The sequence below is a fragment of the Centroberyx affinis genome, unplaced genomic scaffold (assembly GCF_046629955.1).
Source record: "Centroberyx affinis isolate AG114_WGS23_722 - 3 ecotype Tasmania unplaced genomic scaffold, CSIRO-AGI_Caff_v1 ptg003208l_1, whole genome shotgun sequence".
NCBI classification, from domain to species: Eukaryota; Metazoa; Chordata; class Actinopteri; order Beryciformes; family Berycidae; genus Centroberyx; species Centroberyx affinis.
Window position 1 is genome coordinate 279,154 of NW_027281247.1, and position 22,614 is coordinate 301,767.

The 22,614-nt window shown below is 40.1% G+C and overlaps 1 protein-coding gene across 1 annotated transcript; it reads right to left on the bottom strand.

The window, feature by feature from the left end:
* Positions 1-7,675: 7,675 nt before the first annotated feature.
* Positions 7,676-22,108, bottom strand: xirp2b (xin actin binding repeat containing 2b). Its single transcript, XM_071538123.1, has 11 exons — positions 22,052-22,108; positions 20,891-21,019; positions 19,985-20,074; positions 19,599-19,656; positions 19,389-19,474; positions 13,679-18,892; positions 12,375-13,522; positions 10,085-12,299; positions 9,037-10,000; positions 8,017-8,147; positions 7,676-7,805 (listed from the first exon to the last, which is right to left on the bottom strand). The coding sequence occupies exons 1-10, from the start codon at positions 22,106-22,108 to the stop codon at positions 8,056-8,058; spliced, it is 10,053 nt and encodes a 3,350-aa protein (XP_071394224.1). The 3' UTR covers positions 7,676-7,805; positions 8,017-8,055.
* Positions 22,109-22,614: the final 506 nt, after the last annotated feature.

The following is a 22,614-nucleotide window of genomic DNA, read 5'->3' on the forward strand; positions in this document are numbered from 1 at the left end:
GATCATGCCAAGGGGTTTTTCAAACCAGAAAATCCCTACAGAGAAACCCAATTAGGCTACAGCTTCACTACCTCCTCAGACAAAGGGTCAAAATTAAGTGTTTGGATATATGCTGTAGAATAACATGAAAATGCATAAAACAGGGGGTAACTTTGTTATTGTACTGTAACAATGCTGCTGTTTTGGTGAAAATTCCATTGAAATGGCATATAACACTGGTACTCCTGGAGCGAATAAGGTACATGTACATGTATTGGACATGAAATACCTCAGTCTGTCTGTCTGCCTCTGTATGACACAGACAGAGATGGAAAATTAAGGGAATCTTCAAACAATTAAGTGTCTTGTAATAAAAATAGGACCGTTAACTCCTTTCTATTGGACAGAGTTACAGTTGAAGCCACTAAAATGAAGAAAAAAATATGATACTGGATAACATGTCTGAGTGGATCCTCTGAATAGGAAGTGGGGTGGAGGCTGTAACCACCTGGGGTTCTCCAAACCACAGTAAAAGGTAATGTATCACAGTGTTAATTCTGCATGGTAATTTGAGGTGAAAGTGGTCTAATCATCATTTCTGAACTATTCTGGCTATTGCCCAGGACGAAAAGCCAGCCATCAACTACTGTACAGTTGAACAGTTGAGTAAGGAATAGAGGAACAGATCATCCTTAGTGGTAAGAGCAAAAGACTTGTAATCAACATTTAAATGTGCTGGTTTCATAAAACATCTAGACAGTGTTGGAAATTACATCAATATATCTGTCTGTCTTTTATGTTGGTTAATTAGATTAACTGATATGGTTTCAGACTTTGCATCAGTGGCTGTAGCTAACATTTCATGCTAAAATTAAATCCCTTGCTGGAAGAGTGCGATACTGGGGTTTTGTTGGCCATTCACTGCACTACCCCATTTAGCAGGCAGTACCTCACTATCTTATAATCAATATAACAAGTACTGTTATACATGTTCTGATAACTGATAATGTTGCCCCTTCATTGTACTATTTTGAATAACAAGGTTAACATATACAATATTAGTATAGTATAGTATAACAGTAAATTAAAACTAACACCGAGACTAAAACCTGGTATCAAAAAACATTTTAATGAACTGAAATAAACACTAACATTTGTGAAAATGAAAATGAATGGACTGCATGTTCTCTGCCTCCAAAAGTAACTGAAAAACAAAACAAAAACAAAAAAAACATAGATTTATTATTTCCAGTTTCAGCCTATTGTGCAAAGCCTAAATGAACGTGGAATATAAGAGAGAACCATTTAGAAATTAGTAAGAGCCACATCAGTAGATAAGGCACAGTTGTGCTTGGTGTACATTTTAATTAATAATTGACTTAGAGGTGCTTTGGAGACATTGTTTCTTGGTCCTCACAGTATAAATACCAGAATAATTGCAACTTGATGAAATAAAAGTATTAATCGGCTAAACTAACAGCTACTTAGTTTTATCGCTGTAGCCACTGTGGTGAACCAAATAATGCTATTTTGATTCAAAGGACAACAAGTAACATTTTTACTGGCCCACAGCACAAAATGACCATAATATATCTGTGGGAGGTTGATAGGGTTATAGATCAATATGGATGACTCAACGATTACTTCACCAGGTGCTGAGGCTTCTGGCTTTCAAAACTCACTTTCTGACTCTTACTCTGTTTTGGAACAAAAGCTTCCCACCTACTGGAATTCAAGAAGGCTACAAAGCCTTGTGCTCAAGCCAAAAAAGCAAATGACAAAGCAATATTATTATTACAGTATTTTGCATTAGTATATTATCCCTTCACTACGATCTTTTGGTTGTGCTCTCTGTTCTTATTAGCTAGATTATCTGTCTATTGTGAAAATGTTGGGGATGGGAGGAGTGGGGGCTGGGACTGAGATTTGTGGAGGAAGAGATAAGTTCTATCAAAGCTGTTGCAATTGGTCATCAAAAGCGGTCAATAAAGGTCATAGATTACTTAATGAACCTTTAATTACAAACACTGTTCACCAAGTAGACATTCTCAACCAGAAACTAGGCATACATTTCCACATCTACATCAGAAATGACATAGATGTTGTATTTATACCTTTGAAAGCTAACGTGAAAGTTGGACAGCATTTAAGAATATGTCATGTAGCTGTTATGCTGTTCCAGGTGTTATGAAGTTGACAAACTTGGAATTATAAACCAAGTTTCAATTTAAGGTTTCAGACAGAGGGAAGGGCAGAGAGCAAACAAGAGAAAGATACAGCAGAGACAGAGCAAGAAAAGGTGCTGTGCACATGGAAACCCTTTACCATTAGCAAGCCTAGACCCAGACTGTATTAATGGACAAGTACATGCTGTGGTATTGTGTTGATACCATAACCAATATAGCCTGGAATGGACTGACTCATTGTGCACCAATAAGCCAGTACCACAGAACAGAATAATGCTTTGCTGTATATACATTTGCAGGCAAAACCTCAAGTTTTTATCACTGCAGCTTTTACCACAGTGTACAGGTTACATTTCACATACATAATCTTAATTTATTGAATATAAATTAAAATTCTCTCTTCAGGTGAGCACCACGCTTGAAGAATTAGACTACCGCGTCTAGCCATTTGTATTATTCCAACAGATCTACAGAATATCACAAGTAAAATTACAACTTGTTCTCTTTTTTCCTTGCTTCACACCTTGAGTAAGTCTCATTCATTTACAACAAAAGCCCAAACCATAGTGGATATAATACAGAGAACATATAAATAAATGTGATAAGGCCTGTGTAATAGGGGAAACAATACAGACAAAGCAAATATACAGTACACTTAAACCAGGGATTAAGGCTTTAGACTCCCCTAGACTAATCACACCTTGCAGAAATGTGATTAGTGAAAGTAGAGTCACAGTAAGCACAGTAGAGTCACAGTAAGCACAGGGATGGCGTGACATGGAGTTACAGTATAAGCACAAGCTCTGCAGCTAACAATATAAAACTAAAGAAAAGTGCTTACAGAACACACAGACTGTCTGGCACAATATCTAACACTATATGGCAGGGCAGAGGAACATGTAATGGAAACCATCATGTGGTATAATCAGAAAGAGGATTCGCATTTGATCCAGATAATGATCTAAAAGGTCCTAGAGGCAGCAGCAAGAGGAAATACAACCCCACTACAAGGTTCTCTCCTGTCTCAGCTTTACCATTTGGCATGAACTTTTAACAGCTTTCTAAAGACCTTCATATTATTATGCACTCTGGGCTTACATCCTGCAGAAGTGGTGAAAGAAATCTTAAATTCCAAAGGAGAATGGTTCAAAAGTCTGAAATACATATCAAGTGAAGTAAGGGTGTGTGTCTCATCGGGAGACTTTGGCCGTGAGCAGAAAGAAAAAAGAAAAAAAAGGAAAAGAAAAACATATTGAAGCAAAATGTGTCTCACTTCAGTTGTTAATTTGAGATATAGCTGTATTTTCAATGACATAAACATAGCTCTTTCTTCATTCTGTTTATTATGTGTTAAAGCTGATGTTAAAAATTATGTATATAAATAAACTGGATGCTTAAAATTGCATTTTAAAAGTAAAAAGTAAAATTTGAAAACACCTATTGGTGTGGTTGTCATGTCTAATTTCAGACATGATTTTCAACCGTCAAGTTTTGTTCAATAAGATATTTGTGTGTTTTGACCTATAGGCTTTCATCTCTGTAAGATATATTATAGCTGTTGAAATTGAACCCTTTCCTTCCCGTTTATTAACAATAAACCTTGAACACATTTTCTGTCTGAGTTTACTATAATCTCTAGGAATATTCAAGGACAAAAATTCCACTTGCCTAAGACTACCATCACTTCTTAGACCTTGACATCTATATGGAAACAATTTCAGAGCATTTTCATTTCCGCTTTTCCCATGAGCTAAATCTAATCATCATTAAACTCAAAGTGATTTATTGGACATCATTCGTAATAATGTTAAAGTGAGGAGCATTTGAAGAATTTAAGATGATTTGATTTGTGAGATGATTTTTGGTCCGTACAAAGCTGATTGCGCATTTGCAGCGTCACATCTTATCGCACTGCTCCTATACAGCAGGACTGAAACTAACAAATTCAGAAGCTCATGTAGCCTACAAGTAGCACATTTCATATTTCTTTTTTGGAAAAAGGAAAACAATATAGAAATGCTTCTATATGCTACATTCTGGTGTCTACTGAGAGAAGTTTCCAGGACCATTCCAGTTATTCATAACGTAATATTGATTTTCTCATTTTCTATCATTTTCTACCTATTTACCATGGCTGGAAAACTAGTCTTTAAATTAGAAGGAATCCAAGGAAACACTGGAAGCCTGGTATTCATCATTTTCCTCTATCATTAACAATTAGAACTAGGGACGGGCAAAAAAAAAAATCACATGTATTAAAAATGAAAAGACACGAATTAACTATACAAGCGTGTGCTATCGGTTTAAAGTTTGATACGCTTAAGTGTAACTTGCCCAGATCCCACCTCCACCATCCGCCCCGTCCTGTCCTGGACAGCCTATTTCTAACCAGTCCAGAGGTTACATCCCTTCCATCAGATAAGACGCAGATCAGTGTTATACTCAGCATAGGTTTGAGCTGAAGTAGCCGCATCACCAAAAAGACACACGGGTAGCCTATAACCGGATCCACATGGACTACCGGGAGAGATCAAAGCCACACAATACTGGGGACACCCGAATATCTGAGGATAAGCGCACAGGAATTAGGGAGGACAGCTTTATTATCTGAGGATGAGCGCATCCACTATCATGACAGTAATTACTAAGAAGTAGAATCACTCTGTAAGACAAGGGAGGCTCAACCTCACTGCCAGCATCATGTCAGGGGGGGAAAAAGGAGCAAAAGCAACCTTGTTATGCCTACCTTTTTCAGTGTCTCCATCCCACTCAGACTTGTGGTCCTGATGATACGGTACTGCCTGCTTCAGCATCCTAAAGCACAATTTGACTGGAGAAAACATGATGGTTAGTGCACTGAGCTGACGCATGGCTTGACGAGGCGGAGCCGGCCAATCACAGTGTAATCCGACAGATTCTTTGCCAATCGGCTCGGAGAGAGAGAGAGCAAGGGCTCCACACATAGTAGCAAGGTAGATTGACGCTGTGGGAGAATTTCCAGTCAACTCCTGACAAACTGTTTCACACCAAGCAACTCATTTTGTCGAAATAAATAGTCAATTGCCTGTATGTTACAAAAAACGAGGAAACAACACGCAAAGACGGGATAACGGAACGAAACGGTGTGTCTGATAAACTAGTGCTGGACTGTTTCGTGGTCTCATCTGTAGCATAGTTTATCCTAAAGGGGTCTGACAGCTTCCAATTACACCGACTCTCCTCTATTAGTAACACGTTTACCCAACGTGCAACTACAGGCTTAGGCTATATCAATTCAGAACCCTTAATACACCATTTGAAGATAAGGCAATGGCAGCCTTTTGATTAAAAAAAAGAAACATGATAAAGGCAATCTGTACTGTCACAGCAGCTTCACAGGTGCTCAGTCAGAAACGTATTGTAAGCAGGTCTGTCCACGGTGGATCTATATGCTGAGAGAGGTAGGAGAGAGGTAGGGGAGCGGTAAGAGGATGACAAACCACATTTGGTCATAAGCCTATTTTAGACTGGTTGTAGCATTTATTTTAAGACATGTGCTTCCCCTTGCTGTTGCACCGCATGTGATCTAATTCCATCATTCATCAGCGTTTTCTAACGTTCAATCTCCAGTTTTCAATAAGTGAGAATTGTTGTCTACTGTGTAGGTACACCTGCGGTTTGAGCTCAAAATCCCCTTGAGGATGGGGATAGCTTCTAAAGGAGATTATATTTAAAGTGTGAAAGGGATCTGCTGACCTACTACTGTCTACTGTAGACTACCTCTCTACTTCTACCAGCTACCTGAAACTCCTGTGACAACGCATCCTGTCTGTGTTTGATATTGGTGAAGTTTGTAGACAACAGATTAAAATTGTATTATCATATAGGCGATATACACTGTCGTTGTCAGACTTAAAGTAGGCCATAGTCTAGTACCTTTCAAACCTGCTTTCAGAAAGACAAAAGAGACATTTAAATTCAATATTTTATTGCCCTTGGATCAGCAATAAAGTAAGTGAACCAGCCTGACAGTATGACAGAATCAGGAATTCTCTTGTACAAAGCAAGGTATAATAGGCTACTCTAAAAAATAAAATGTTCATTGCAAAATATTTGCTGTTCAAAATAGGATACAAATGTCCAAAACAAACACGATTACCAATTCATTGTTTATAGTATATACTTTATATATTATAAATAAAATAATTCCAAGATCATTTTATTAGGCTGCACACCAGGTGCTAGAAAAAAGGCAAATGTAAAAATGTTGATATGTGGAAAGAAAAAGCCCAGGCAAATAAAACAATAGTAGAGTCCTCAGATTGAAACTCTCTCCATGAACTGTCACAAGAACTACAGTTGCAATTGTACAATAAATCAACTCATTTCAGAATTAAACAAAGGGGGTAAAGAAGAGACTGTGTCAAATAATATTTGCAAATACCTTTCATGATTTGTTATTAGTCTACTATGTGCCAGTAGGTGGGGTTTGCCACGTGGGACACTGCAATGAGTGCCACAAGATTTAGAAAATAACAGGATTTAAAAGTGAATTTAGTACACTTTTGAAATTAACAACTTATCAGTCAATAAATTCTACCCAGCCCGAACTATAGGTTAAAACCAACCTTAAGAATTATTTGTAATGACTATTTGATCCAGATCTGCTAAATTTGTCACAATGCTGTTTCCATCCCACTGCATGTGTTAGACCCATTCCCCTTCAACTTGCTGAAACTAGGTGACACTACAAAGTAAAAGTATGAAACCCATTGTAGCAATTAAAACTGTTATCACTGGTTTTCAAATTTGATTTGGTCTCTTTGTGTTAAATACTAACTGGTATGCTCATACATCTGATTAATTTGAGAAAAGAATCAAGTAAAAATAAAAGGCATTGAATGACAAAACTATGGTCAATTCAAGGCATATCATTTCATGTCTACATCCACTTTCCACAATTTGTCCACTCTCTATCCCTCTAAAACTTACTATTACAATCTCATTTTCCACTCGCACACCATTTACAAGTATGTACACTACTTCCTTCACTTTTTCCCACATCTACTATATCCCTACTGTTCATGTTCCCTTTTATATCACTTATCTCTACGTCCTTCAACCAAACAATTCTAATTTTACCTACAGGATTGTTCTTTTTAGGTATTTTACAGTACCATTTACTGTCCCACATTTCTTCTTTGTATTTATTTGTCTAAACTGTGTAAATGTGTTGTTCCCTTTCAAAGGACACTTTTGGGAACAGCTTTTCTGTGTTGGTGTTTGGGTGACATGGGGGAATCTTCTGGAGGGGGCCATTGTGGTTTAGTTAGCTGAATGTCTTCCTCCACTTTAAAGGCTTTCTTTGGGGAGTCTGTCTGTGGAGGCCAAACTACAGCTATTTTGTTGGTGTTTGGTTTGGTTTCATCAAATAACTTAATAAGTTCTTTATTAACAGTATTTCTTTTGTCCTTTTCATTTGAGGGTGCATTGCTGATTGAATGTCTCCATTCAAGTTGCTCTTGTGAGGGGATAGGTCCACCACTTCCTGGGGGAGATTCCTGCCCAAGTCCATTATCGTGGTTCCCTTTGGACTTGAGGAGTTGTTTGTAATGGGGTAGACAATACAAATGTCCATGGAGAGAGACATAATTACCTAGGCTGAAAGAGAAAAGAATAACCTTCCATTGGGAGCTGTGCAACATGAAAATCATAAAACAATTACCTCTTTTTTTTTTACGGTTATACTGTAATTAGAAACACTAAAGTGTAAATTATTGAATATTATAATCTTTCATGGCCTGTAGCTGCTTCTTCTTGAAATATGCAAGTTCACAGTGACAATTTACTTGAATGAGAGTGACGTATTTACCTTAATTTACTTCTGCAGTGCTCACAGCAGAAACAGGATTTATGGTACTTTTTTCTGTCCACTATCAGAGCATCCATCGGATAAACCCTCCTCTGACATACAGTGCAAAGCTCCGACTTCGGAACTCGAATCTGTTGGAAAGAGATATAATGCTGTTAGTTTTTTAATCATTCCATGGGAACACATCACAATGCAACAAAAACAGCTACTGCATTCTTTCTGTTTGTGTTAAATGCAAAGCATTAGACAAAATGTGCATTTGAAACAAATATATATTATATGCTTATTACATTTTTAAAAAGACTTTGCAATGATTATGAGAGAGTATGGTTCACTATATTTGGATTAAAAAAAAAAAAAAAAATTCCACTCACACACACAAATACACACACACAAACACACACACACACACACACACACACACACACACACACAGATTTACACATGTTAATTCACAGCAGGATCAGTGTCAGTGTCAAGAGATTCGACAACTGCACTTTGACAGAGTTGGTGAGTACCACAGATGATTATATACATAATTTTTTGGTGAGTGCCACAGATGAGCTGTTAGCCACTGTTCAATGCAGGTCCACCTTTTGGCTTTAGGGACTGAACCAGGGATGCTCCAGTTAATCTGCAGCCTCTTGAAAATCTAGGTCCAACTACCATGCCTACCATGCCATGCCTAGCAAGTCTACAAAATGACTAAAAACAATATGCAAAAACAGATTATTAAAATTAATAATTAATAAATAATTAATTAAAACATAAAATTAAAATTATTTATCAGAGATAATTTTTCACTTAAAACATACATACATACATACATATATATATATACATACATACTTTAAGTTATTACAAGCACATTTAGTTTTATTGAAAAAAACAAACAAACAAACCTACATTCTATTTGTAATGCAGCAATTGCAAGCACTCAAAGACAATCCATCCATCTATCCATCCAATGTCCATGCCATTAGTTTCTGTTTGGTTTCACCATGCTGCACAGTTCTTTACCGGCTATGAGAGTCTTTGGCTGATGTGACACAACTTGCGACGTCCTCTCTTCAGAGACACTGTAGCCAAGACTCTTGAAAACTGTCTCACTCTCTGTCCATGTTTTGTGGAAATTCCGCAGCAATTCCTCAGTAGAGGCTTCATCGTAGGTTTCTGTACACCTCGCTGCTGCAGCTTTTCTTTTAACTGCATCAGCATAGGAGAAAGGGGCCTGTTGGGTTGACACACTTTCTGAGTGCTCAGAGACAGTTGTGGTGGTCCTTGTTCCACTGGTGTTGTTGCCAAATTCATCAACATTTGAGAAATGTTTTGTGATTGATTTGGTTTCAGAGTAGGCTGATGGTTCTGCTGGCACAGTTTCTACCACATCTTTGTGGGGGGGAAGGGGGGTGCTCCACCGTGAGCTCCCCTTTGTCTCTTGAGGACTCTCCTGCTTTGAACTGTCTGTTCTCGTTTCACACAAGTTTGAAACAGGCTCCTCCTGATTCCATTTCTCCTCGTTGAATGAAGAACTTTGCTCACCCAGTTCAAAAACATTTTTAATAGCCTGGATGTCAAAAGTTGGCATTTCCTGATCGAGAAGGTCTGCTTTTTCTTTGTCAGTCTTTGCATTTTCAGCCTCATTCTCAAGTCGCTCTGCGAGTGGGATAGGCTCTTTTCTGATATATAATTTCTCTTCTGGTGATTCGAATTTGTTCAAAAGTCCAGACAAGTCCACCTTAGGAAGCTCATCCTTTTCTTTCTCCTTATGTTCTGTATCAGACTCCTCTTCTGGGCCCAATCGTTCGGGAATATCAATGGGATCCTTTCTCACATAGGTCTTATTTATTTCAGCTTTATGAGCCTCTTCAAAGAAGTCTTTCTTATCTTTTACAGATGCAGTTACAACTGGCTCTGATATGTCTGAAGCTTTAGCAACATCAGCGTCATTTTGATATAATGACAGGCTGATCTCAGTGGATGGCTCAGATTTACTTTGTAACTCATTTGCATCCAATCGTTCTGGAATATTAACTGGGTGCTTATGGACACATGTAGGATTCTGAACCTCCTCAAAGATCTCCTTTTTGTCCTTTTCTGATGCAGTTATTGTAACTGACGTTTCTGAGGCCTCCACAGATTGGGCCTCAATTTTGATTTGCCGATGGAATGACGCAGGGGATTCCACAATCTCTGATTTCTTTTCTGTGACTTGTTGGGGAGAAAGAACTGGGGGTGGGGTCACGCCGCGCGAGAGCTTGGCTGTTGTGTCTTTCAGTCGAGCCAAATTTTCCGCTCTGTCAAAAGTGGGAGAAGGTGTGACTCTGGTGATGCGTGATGTTGGGGTGTCGCACCTACGTTGGGGCGGTGTGGGAGGTGTGTCTGGCCTGTGCAGCAGGGTAGGTGATGGAGTTACTCTCTGGGGTGAGTCAGTTCTTCGCGTGGATTCAATAGTGATAAAAGTTGGCGAGGGGGAGCGCATCCTCAATAATGGTGAGGGGGAACGCATCCTCAATAAAGGTGAGGGGGAACGCATCCTCAATAATGGTGAGGGCGCCCTGAGGTCAATAGACTTGACCTGGCTCACCTCCTCCTTTCCTCTCTCATGCGAGGTCTTTTTCTTTGTTTGGCTCTCAACTTTTGTAGAACCAATACTGATCTTAGATATTCTTGGTGTCGCCGCACCAGCAACGACTTTTTCAGAAATGGGTTCACATTCATGCTTCTCCACTGTGTCAGTACCTTCTAGGTGCATTAGTTTAGCCTCTGCTAGTTTCCTCACATGCAAAAGAATTTCTTCAATTTTTTGCACATCATTTTCAATTTCAGATCCCTCCAATTCACATTTTTCTTCTGGACTTATGAGCCATTCTGGAACTGTATTGAGCAGAGTCTTCACAGATTTGGATTTAGTCTTTCCTGAGACTCTTTGTAACTCTGTGATGTGAGAGATTAACGCTTGGACCTCCCGCCTCTGAGAATCCTCTGCGCACTCTGTTGTGGACTTAAACGGATCATTTTGTTCTGACTCGCCTGTCACTGTAATTGGGACATTCCTGCTTTCTTCTGTTGGTTCCTCTGTGTTCTGTTGATTAGCTGTCACCCCTTTCTTCTTTGAAGATGCCTTTACTTGCTTTTGAACATTAACTGCTTCATGTTGCTGGAAACTCTGATGGACTTTGCTTTCTGCAATAATAACTTCATTCTGGACCTGAATGTGCTCTTCCTTTATACTTTTATGCATTTGGGAAACCATGATTGTCTCCTGGGTTTGAGGGGATTTTTCAAACACTGTTGTCTTTGTTTCTGTGGGTGTATCTTTACCTTGACCTGACTGGGCACCGTTTTTGGACTTTTTGGACTTCTTTTTCTTCTTTGCTGGGCTTGGAGTCGCTGGTTGGTTGTCAGTGGTGATAACAGTACTAGCAGTAACAGTAGGCACAGTAGGAGCAGCAGGAGAGGGAGCAACTTGCTTAATATCCTTCTTTAACTCTTCTTTATGCTCAGTGATCACTTTCACCTCAGCAGCTTCCATCACCTCTACCTTTAAATCCTGTGAAATACCCTTTCCTTCACTCTCATTAGCCTTTTTGGTTTCTTTCACTTCTTCTTGCTTTTCTTGCTTATTGCCCTTTTTTACCTTTTGGGTTGATTTTCCGTTTTTCCCATTTGTATTGGGAGCCGCCTTTTCTGCTTTCATTGGCTGATCAGAAACTTTCTCTTGGTCTTGTGTAAGAGAACTATCGTTTTTCTTTTTGTTATCAAGCTGTGCTGTTTTGGCTGCCTTTACATTTTTGTCTGTGGTTACATTTTCTCTTTCTGAGGGCTGATTGTGGAGGTTATCGGATACTGCTGTATTATTATTTTTCTTCTTGCCCTCAGATTGTGATTTGCTTGAATTTACATTGTCCTCTGTGGTTTCAGTCTTTATTGGTTGAGCAGGGATTTTCTCAGAGAAAATGAGCTTTTCATTTTTCTTTTTATCCTCAGATTTGTTGGAGCCCTTTGTTTTCAGATTTTTGAATTCTTTCTTTCCATCAGTAGTCATGTTTTCTATCATTTTAACATCACTGATTGAGGTCTGGACTTTGTCAGTAACAGCAGACTGTTTGGAGGAAACAGAAACTATTTTCTGTGTAGTGGTTGTAAGCATCTGTTGTCTAACAGTTGAAATAGATGAGGTCTGTTGAACAGAGGCAACATTGGAAGTCTCATTAGAGACAATTTGCTGTTTAGCAGAAGACATAATCGTACATTCAGGGAGATTTTTCTCACTTATAGCACTGATAAAGGCATTGCTTTGGGTAGTATCTGAGATTGCAACATGCTTGGATAAATCAGGTGTTGGTGAGTCTGACTGAACATTTGACACAGTCTTTTCAGCTCTCTCCTCAGTGAAATCTGATGTGCTGTTCTTTGATTGCTCAATATCGTTGTTAGAAAGCATTTCAAGAGCAGCTGTAACTGAGTCATGTATGTAAGTGGGTGTTGGAGTAGTCGGGGGTGTATTTTCCTCCTTCAGCTTCCGGTACTTTCCTTCTGCTTTTATTAATGGAGTGTTAAATTTACTCATCTTCCCTCTCATGAAAGGAGGAGGGGATGGTGGAGGTGTGAATTTTACAGGAGAGATGTAAACTTTCTTTAATGGTCGTGGTGATTCTGGTGGTGCGGGGATTTCACATGAAACTGTTTTTGATGTCTGCATTGTTGTTTTAGATTCAGTTTGGCTCATCTCTACCACAGATTTGTTGCTGGTGGTGACTGTCTCAGATGTTACCTGTTGGGTTTTACTGAGTTGTACTTTAGGCTCAAGCTTTGGAACTGGGTGCAAGATGGGAGCTTTCACTTTTTTCATTTTTGTTGCTTTTGCTGGTGCATGATGAATTGCCTGTGACGGCATGCTGTCCAGTTCTTGTTGAGAAGGAGGAGGAGGGAGGAAGTCCTGCTCACTAGTAAGTGGTGGCGGAGGAGGAGGAAGGTGGTCAATGTCAGAATCAACAGATGGCGGAGGAGGAGTGGGAGGAGGAGGAAGGTCATTGTCTGCCATTGGTGGCGGTGGGGGAGGGAGAGGCAGATCAGGCTCCGGCACTTGTGGTTTTGCGATGTAAACATCTTTTTTCACTTTGGTTTTATCTAATTTTATCATTCCCTTGGGTTTAGAATTTAGATTACGGAATTCTGTCTTTAATGTTTTGATGCCGTGGTTTTGGGTGATAGTTTTGTGTTCCATCACTGTTGTCGATTGCTGAGTAGACTGCTGCACAGAATGTGATTTTGTAACAATTTTAGTTTCATCGGAGTGGGAGTGATTTTCTTGTGATGTTTCAACCAAATTAGCCGTTTTTATCTTTTGGACGTTCCTCTCTGCATCAACATTTAGGTTTTTAACCGGAGGGCTCTGTTTTACTCTGACTCTTCTGTATGCTCCATGTCTGACTTTGGGAGTTTCACGCTGTGCTGTCTCCAACAATGACTTAATAGTGCCTTTAACATCACCCTTTATCACCTCTTCTTTATCCAACTGGTTTTGCTCCTGTGTCTCATATAATGACTTAATTGACATCTTTACATCACCCTTTATCACTTCTTCTTTCTCCAACTGATTTTGCTCCTGTGTCTCATATAATGACTTAATTGACATCTTTACATCACCCTTTATCACTTCTTCTTTCTCCAACTGTGTTTGCTCTTGGGTCTCATATAATGACTTAATTGACATCTTTACATCACCCTTTACATCACCCTCAAGGCTTTCCCTTCTTTGCATTCTTGGTGAAGGTGGATGCTCCAGTAAAAGCTGAATAGTTCCTCTTACATCTCCCTGAACATCAATTTCCTGCTGACACATTCTCCTTTCATTGGAAGCCTCTTGTAAACACTGCATTGCTGTGTGAATATTACCCCTCACAATTTCTTCCTTTTCAAACTCCCTCACTGCTTGCTTTGCCTGCTCCAAAGATTTCAGAGTGGCCTTAACATCTCCAGGAACTAAATCCTCAACAACAGCCTCAACTTTGGAAGTTGCTGATTTCTCAAGGGACCTTAGAGCCCCTTTGATATTGCCCCGTATAATATCTGGCTTCTCCACCTCCTTGTATCGCTTTTGAGCCCTCTCCAAGCACCGCAGAGCTTTTGGTATGTCGCCTTTCACCACCTCCTCTTTCTCCACAACAACTGTCTGATTCGAAGATTCAGACAGTGAAGTCAAAGCAGCCTTTAAATCACCTTTGACTATTTCCTCCTTTTGGAGTCCTTCCAGTGAGATGGATGGCTCTGACATGAAAACTTTAACTGTGTTGTGAACATCACCAGGAACAATATCCTCCACTGTGCGCTCAATTTGTGTTTGATTACGACCAAGGATGAGTTTTGTGCTCTTGATGTCACCTCCGAGAATCTTCTCTTTTTCTACGTCAAGTGGAGTCTCATCAGGCCCTAAATTGAGTTGTTTAAGATAGTCAAGACTCCCAGATTCAATGCAATTGGAGTAAAAGTTGACATTTCCTTTTTCAGCGTCATCTACCCTTATCTTCACTGTCTGATCTGGATTGTCTGGGCTAGACAGTCTTTGGAGAGCATGCTTTATATCCCCTCCTACGATATCTTCTTTTTCAAAAGTAGCATTCTCTTGTTTATTCAGGAGGGAATATATTGTCATCCGCACATCTCCTTTCTCATCCTCCTGGATGAGTATTCCATGTTTAGCTGACCTGCCTTCCTTCAGAAGGTTGTTTACAGCCTCTTGAATGTCACCTCTTAATATCTCCTCCTTCTCAACACTGGTGTCTCTCTCTTGGTTGAATAGTTGGTGCACAGTTGAACTGATGTTGCCCTTCTCTTCTGAATCTATTACTATCTGCCTCTCCTCTCTGTCCCGTCTGTTCAAAAGGTTCATCATAATGCTTTGCAGATCCCCTGTGATTACTTCCTCTCTTTGAATCTCCGGAGCCTGCTTATTCATTAGCTGGTATTTTGCCATTCTAACATCACCAATTTCATCTGCTTCAATGAGTATTCCTTTTGAATTCACCATTTTCTGGCTATAAAGTTCCTCAAGGGTTCCCTTGACACTCTTACCCAGGATTTCGGTCTTCTCCATGCTTGTCTCATTAAAGTCATCGAATGGCGTTGTTTCAAAGAGCCATGTTGTTGTCTTCACATCTGCTTTGGGAATTTCCTCTCGAGTGATGGTTGCATCTTCATCTTCATCTGCCTCTTTAATGTGGTCAAGAGGATTTTTTTCAAAGAGCCATACTGATTGTTTGACATCTCCCTTTGCAACATCCTCCTTTTTAACTGTTTCAACCAGATTTTCAGAGCTCATGCTTCTTATTTTGTCCATGGACTGGGTTTCAAATCTCCATTTTGCTGTCCTGACATCACCTTTTTGTATTTCACTCACATTAACTGTTCTAACAGAGGTCTGTGATAGGGCATCCGACTCAAAACGATGTTTATTCATTCTAACGTCACCTCCTTGAATATCATCCACAGTTTTCATCAAAACCTTATTTTCCTCAGCGATCCTATCAAGAGGTTGTGTTTCAAATTTCCACTTGGCAGAAGTGACATCTCCTTTTTGCACATCCTCTTGTGTGACAGATTTGATGATATAAACCTCATCTGTGTCCCTGATTGAGTCTAGGGGTTTGGTTTCAAACAACCATCGAGATCCAACCACATCTCCCCGCATTACCTCCTCACTTGTGACAGTAGTGACCTCGTGGTAATGGCCGTCTTTGTCCTGAATGGCATAAAGGGGCTGAGTTTCAAACATCATGGTGTAGTTTCTCACATCCCCCTTCTCATCCTCATCACGGACAATTTTCTGCATTTTTGTAATGTCTGTCTCTGTCTCAGAGGATACCTCCTGAATTTTGTCTAAGGTGTAGGTCTCAAAAATGAAACGGCCCTTGTCAACATTCCCCCCTTGTACATCACTCACAGTGCGGCTGCTCATGGACTCCTCTTGGCTATCATGTATAGCATCAATGGATTGGTTTTCGAAGAGCCATTTGCAGTTCACCACGTTTCCCTTTTGTATGTCCTCAGACTGAACAGTTTTAAGCTTCTGCATTATTTCCTCAGATGTAGAAGTCATGATATCAGATGTTTGGTTTTCAAAAATGTACTTCATCCTTGACACATCTCCAGACTCAATGTCTATCTCAGTGACTCGCTTGAAAGAGCCCCTTTCCTCCCCAGTGAGGCTCTCAAGTTTCTCTGTTTCAAAGAGAAAACGAGCCGTGCTCACATCTTTGCCCCTAATCTCCTCTTGATTCACAGTGCATGTTCTCAGAATATTTTCTGTCTCATCATGGATAGTATCAAGTGCTTGTGTCTCAAAAAGCCATGTGCAGGTTTTGACATCTCCCTTGTGAATTTCCTCAGACTCGTTTTCACTCTTTAACTCTGCTCTTTCATACAGAATGTCCATTGGTTTTGTCTCAAATAGCCATTTGCAGGTTTTCACATCACCTTTCACGATGTCAACATTTTTGCTTGTTCCCACAATTTCTTCATCTTCAATATTGCTGAAGTACTTAATAGCATCAAGAGGCTGTGTTTCAAACAACCACTTGGCAGTTTTAACATCACCAGATTCTATTTCTTCTTTCGATATACCCTTAATAATTTGGTATTTACTAATGCTTTCATCAAACTGGTCAATTGGGCGTGTTTCAAACATCCATTTGCAAGTTGTTACATCTCCTTTCACAACCTCTTCACGGCGCACTGTTTTCACCTCATGGAAATGCCCTGAGCTGTCTTGCATGGCATACAATGGAGTAGACTCAAACAGATTTGTATTTGATTTCACAGAGCCAGAGGTTACACCATCTATGAGAATCTTTTGAGATTCATCCCTTCGGCTTAAATCGGTAGTCTCGAAGATTTGCTTGTAGTTTGACACATCCACCTTATCAAATTCTTCCACGTCTATTGTCCGAATGACTTCCTTCTTTTCCTCTCTAATTTGCTCCAAGGGTTGACTTTCAAATCGCCACTTTTGGTGCCTAACATCACCTCTCTCCTCACTGAGTGCCACTGTTTTTTTCAGTTTCCCCACTTCAGCAAGCTCTTTCAATTCCTCACTTGGCTTTGTTTCAAAATAATGTCTTGCTGATCTGACATTACCTGCAATTATGTCCTCTCTTGTCAAGGGTCTAGCATTTGAATCATCTTTTAAAGTATCCATTGGCTGCGTCTCAAACACCCAGCAGTTCTTACGAACATCTGCCCTGCAGCTTGTGCCATCCTCCTGTGTGAGGTCTTCCTCAACATTCACAGTGCGAGTAACATTTTTCTTCTCCTCTCTTATGTGCTCCAGTGGCTGGCTCTCGAAGCGCCACTTTTGGTGTCTCACATCTCCTTTTTCCTCTTTATCCATTGTTGTCTTTTTAAGTTTTCCGACCTCAGGGCCAATCTTCCTCTCTAATTGAGGGCTGCTTTCAAAAAAGTGTCTCGCAGATCTAACATTGCCCCCGATAATGTCCTCGATAGTTTGAGGTCTGGCATTGGAATCGTCCTTCAGAGAATCCATTGGCTGTGTTTCAAACACTAAGCAGTGCTTACGCACATCAGCTCCAATGATCTCTTCCTTCTGCATGTTTGAGCTCTCCCACTCATTGACTGAGTTTAAGGTCTTTATCTCAAACAACCACCTGCCCCAATCTCCCTTATTGTTGTCTTCCATGGAAAGACTACACACAAGTTTCAAAGGAGTAGAATCTCTGTTTGTCATGTCCAGGGGTTGGGTATCAAACAGCCAACGCGAGGCAATGGAGCTCTCCAATTCAGTTTCAATTTTGCGCACAGATTTGATCTCCAGCATCTGGCTCGATTGTCCCATAAGGATACATTGGAACTGTGTGTCAAAAGTACTTGTTACAGTCTTCACTTCTCCATTAATTTCCTCTAACACTGACCTTAGACTCAGCAGGTGGCTCTCGTCAATGGTCTCAGTGTGGCCTAAGGTTTCCATGTAGTTATTGTCAATCATGTAAATGGTAGCATTTCCATCCTCTTCTGTGAAAACGATCTCTTTTGTTAGATCTTCCTCCACATGCATTTTATTTAGAGTGTCCATTGTTTGGGTTTCAAACAGCCAGGCTGCAGCGCGGACATCTCCTTTGTCCAGTTTGTTGAATTTGTTTTTGTATTCTGTCGAGTTGGTATTGTGTGAACCCAGTTCATCCATGGGCTTGGTCTCAAACATCCAAGCTGTGCGTCTCACATCTTTTCCAACTATCATTTCCTGTTGAGCTATTTTCTTGGTGTCATCGTCCTCATCTGGAGTTTCGTCTTTGATGGTATCCAGTGGCTTATTTTCAAACATCCAACGCATTGACTGCACCTCTCCGTGGAGAATCTCATCCCATTCCATGTATTCTTGGTCTGGGCTCATACTGATATTATTGGGACTGCCGCCATCATCCTCATACACATACTCTTGGCTCTCTATCTGGTTGTTCTCAATTTCAGCTTCATCATTGTAGTACTCTCTCTCAATATTTTTACGGACCTCAGGATGAATGTGCTTGTAAAGGCGTTTCAACTCATACATATTCCTCTGCTTGAAGTAAGCCTCTTTGTTGACTGGGTATTTGGAGGAGTAAGCTGGTTCTGGAGGCTCAGGTGAGTAATAACCCTCTGGAATATTTGGACTGTCTGATGGCATTTGTAGTAAGTCTGGAGGTGGGGGTGGAAGATAGTCAGAATCCTCAGCCGGTGGGGGAGGAAAGTCCTCATAATCCATGACTGCAGCTGTTGTGTCTTCTGTTGCTTCAGTGGCTGATGCTTCATACATCTCACTAGTTGCTGCCTTTTGTGTCACATTTGAGCACCACTTAGATCGATTGATGTCACGTCCAATCTTTTTGAGGAACAAAAGCGATATTTGTGGGTAAATATTCATAAATCCATCGCATTACTCCAGAGTGATACATACATTGCATGTCACTTGGTTGTGGTACTGTTTACTTTGAATGCACATACAGTTTAAAAATGAGATTACAGACCACAAGTAACCTTACAGAGTAAAGTAGAACACCTTTCAGTTCAAGGTTTATGGTTTATGGTTTACTATAAAAATAGTGAGCGGACATTCCTTTTTTGATTATGTGGATTGCTGTTTTTGTCCAGCTCCAATGAAAAATATTTTTGGATGTGAGAATTATTACTATTTTACTGTGAAAATTACCATGTTATGCTCTTTGAAGTCACAACCAAATAAACCACTAACGAATTCATGAATATAGACAGTATCTCAAATTCAAGTTAACTACACTCTCGAATAACCTAAATTGATTCTTCTTTCCTTTTTCAAGTATATACCTAATGAGCTCAAGTGAAATCCTGGGAATTATTACCTTAATTTGTTTGTTTGGAGCAGCTTCTTGTATGGTTCTTTCAAAGTGATCCCTCAGTTCTTTTGTAGTATAACTGGGAATCTCCTCTTCTAGAAGTCAGCACAGAAATATATATAGAGATATACAGTATATAGAGCCTTAACATTGTTAGACAGGATGTCATTGATGGTGCATATAGGAAAGTATAAAAATACCTAAACAGCATCCTACCTGTTTCATTTTTATGGTTTTCATAACTGGATGCCAAGGTGTTGTCACTGTATGTCACCTGTGTTAAAAACAAGGAATGGCAAAAAGAAATTAATGAATGAAAAAAAAAAACCTGCATGGAAAAGTACAGAAATTTAACCAGTTAGCAAAAATCTATTTTCTTATGAGTACTACAGTTTTTTCTGCTGAATTAAATCTTTTTACTCTAAAGGCAAACTGTCAAACACTTTACTAAAAAAAAAAAGTTTAATTACACAAATGAGAAAATCTGATTAATCACAATCAGTTGCAGTTTTTACTCAATATGGCAAATGAAGTGTCTGGCTCATTAGCAGAGTTTTATTGTACTGCCTGCAGGGACACAATGACAAAACACCAATGCGTACCGTCGCTTCCTGGTTGAAATTCAGCTGCTGACTGCCTGGGTTGACTTGCCTGGTGCTGCTCATCACCGTCACCTCTGAGTTTGACATTTCCTGTGAAGACAAAGACAGTTGTTGTCACACACAGTCAAACATGCGTACTTGTGTGCGCGTGCACACACACACATCCACACAGATGACTGTCTCCCTCTCATTTCGCTCCCCGTCAAGTCACATACCCACAGATCTCCACTGAGTTTACTCCATTGAATTTGCTCCAAGCTTAAGTAGACATCAGTGAGCACCATGCAGAGAAGAGGCTTGATTAGAATGTTTAGTTTCAAATGACGCTAATTACAGACAGAGGCAAGATGACAAAGAAGTAGCCTATTGGTTCTATCATGTCCCAAGTCGGTCACTCATATTAGCTGCCACCACAAAGAGAGAAGAAATTGTTTTCCATTTAAAAGGCCATCCAGTTAAAGCATAAGTATTATGACAGCAGAGCTGGGGCTTTTGTTGACACAAGTCCATTGAGAAACTGTAATCGTCTTTAGGGCAAGGCTTCACCTTTCTAACAATAGCATAACAACTGCTTGAAATGTAAGGTCTGTAACTTAAACCCGGCAAGCTTTGCTGCGGTATTGGTGCAATGGAAAAGAATCTAATAAGCAGAGGGAACCTCAGTATTAATATTCGACCTAAATGTGTTCTTACTGGCTGACTGAGTAACTTAAGCTCCCCGGAGGATCTAATGCAGGCAGGAACACAGCGATGCAGGCGGATGGATAAATGAAAGGGTGAACGGATGGAAACCAGCTCAGGTCAGAACAAATTTGCCTGTCATTCCAGCACAGGCGTCCGTGCCTCTTTCATGCATTACAGCATCAGCCTGACAAATGTATACATGTTGTATTTTAGTTTGTGTACCTGCACCGTTCTGTGTTGGAAATGGAACTGGGTTACATTGTGCGATGTTGCAGTTTCCTGGGTCTCAAATTGTTTCCTCACACTGGCAAGTCCCCCAGGCAGGGAACAGACCTCCGACTCCTCCATGACCTAATGAAGCAGGAAATATCATTAGCTGCCTCCACTTCTACATGGCCTAAAATCAAACTGATGCCTAATAGGGTTATTGTGCCTGGTATACACTACAGGCTGCCGTTGTAAAAATACAGTGCAGCTAATTCCATGTGCATTTCTCTCTCTCTCTCTCTCTCTCTCTCTCACACACACACACACACACAGACACATGCACACAAACAAATGCACATAACAACATTCTGTTTACATGATAGCAAAATAGCGAGAGTGCTGTGTAACAGCACGGCGCCTAGCCAGATGCAGTAGTTGCCACTCTGCTGAGTTCAGTGGATAATTTAAAACTCAGACTTTTCTGTTTTCTGCCGCTCCATTTTATATCCTGCCCAGTGAGAGCAGTCTCATGTTTCCCCTCTATCTATAGGTCTACATGTATATGCGGAGCAACTGAACCCTCCCGCTGCCCAACTGTCATCACTTCCACTAATACTGCATGACAAAGCCATGAACAATGATGACAATGCCAACTCCATGCATAGCAGCTACTGTGCAACACTGCTCTGCAGTGGCAAAAGACTACACAACATACAAGACAACCAAACCAATTAAGAGAATGTGGAATATGGCCATGCACAAGGTTGGGTTAGTTATAATTACACCAGCATTCATCTCAAAATGTTTCAGTGCAGACAGCTCTAAACAATCCACAATATGCAGAGGTGGAAAGAATATGGAAATATGGATTAATATGGAAATATTTTACTCAAGTATAAAATACTTGCTCAATTAGAACAGAAAGAGATTAGCCCCAGACTTGTCCCCGAGTAATGAAAAGAGTTTTTCATTTAGCCAATCTATTCATATTAGTAACAGGTTAGAATGTTTTTAATTTTTGACATTGTGCTCTCTACTTTTTTGAGTAAGAATTACTCGTATTTAAGCAAAATGCTAAAATGGTTAATGAGCTAAAACTACGTTAGTTACGTTCCACTGCTATAGACATGCTGTAGCCAGAATGACACGTTGTCCATGCAGAAAGTATTGTGGTACCCCGCTGGAGAAGGTGTTGTCCTCTCGCTTGGAGACAGCTGCCTGGTACATGGCCATGCAATTGGTCAGTGGGACGACCTCTGAGTCCGCAGAGCGAATCCGGTTCCTCTGGTTTAAATCTTTCAGGAAGTCCTGCCCTGGTTAAACCTGCGCTGCCAGCAGCTAGAGCACAGACAGCCAATACACTGTTTAGTCTTTGAACTGGAAGAAAATGTTTGAATGTCTCGGTTGTCAGTGACTTATTAGGTGTCCTGTACTTATTAGGTGGCTATAATACTGAGTGGTGTAAACGCATGTAAGGAAAGTATTGCTTAGAATGTCAGATCCCCTTACGTGTATGCAGTCATTTCATATTCAAAGCCACATATATCAAGGGACTTTTTTAAAAGCTTATTGGTAGGTTCCAGCATATTCGTAGAAAACATACAGTAGCTAGTGTGGTGATCATTTTACCAGTGTGTACTAAACAGCAATTATTCAAACTAAGGACTCACAAAAATCCACAGTGGGCTACCAACAGGGAATTTTGGATTGGTTGAATCCAATAGTCCTCTGTGACATCC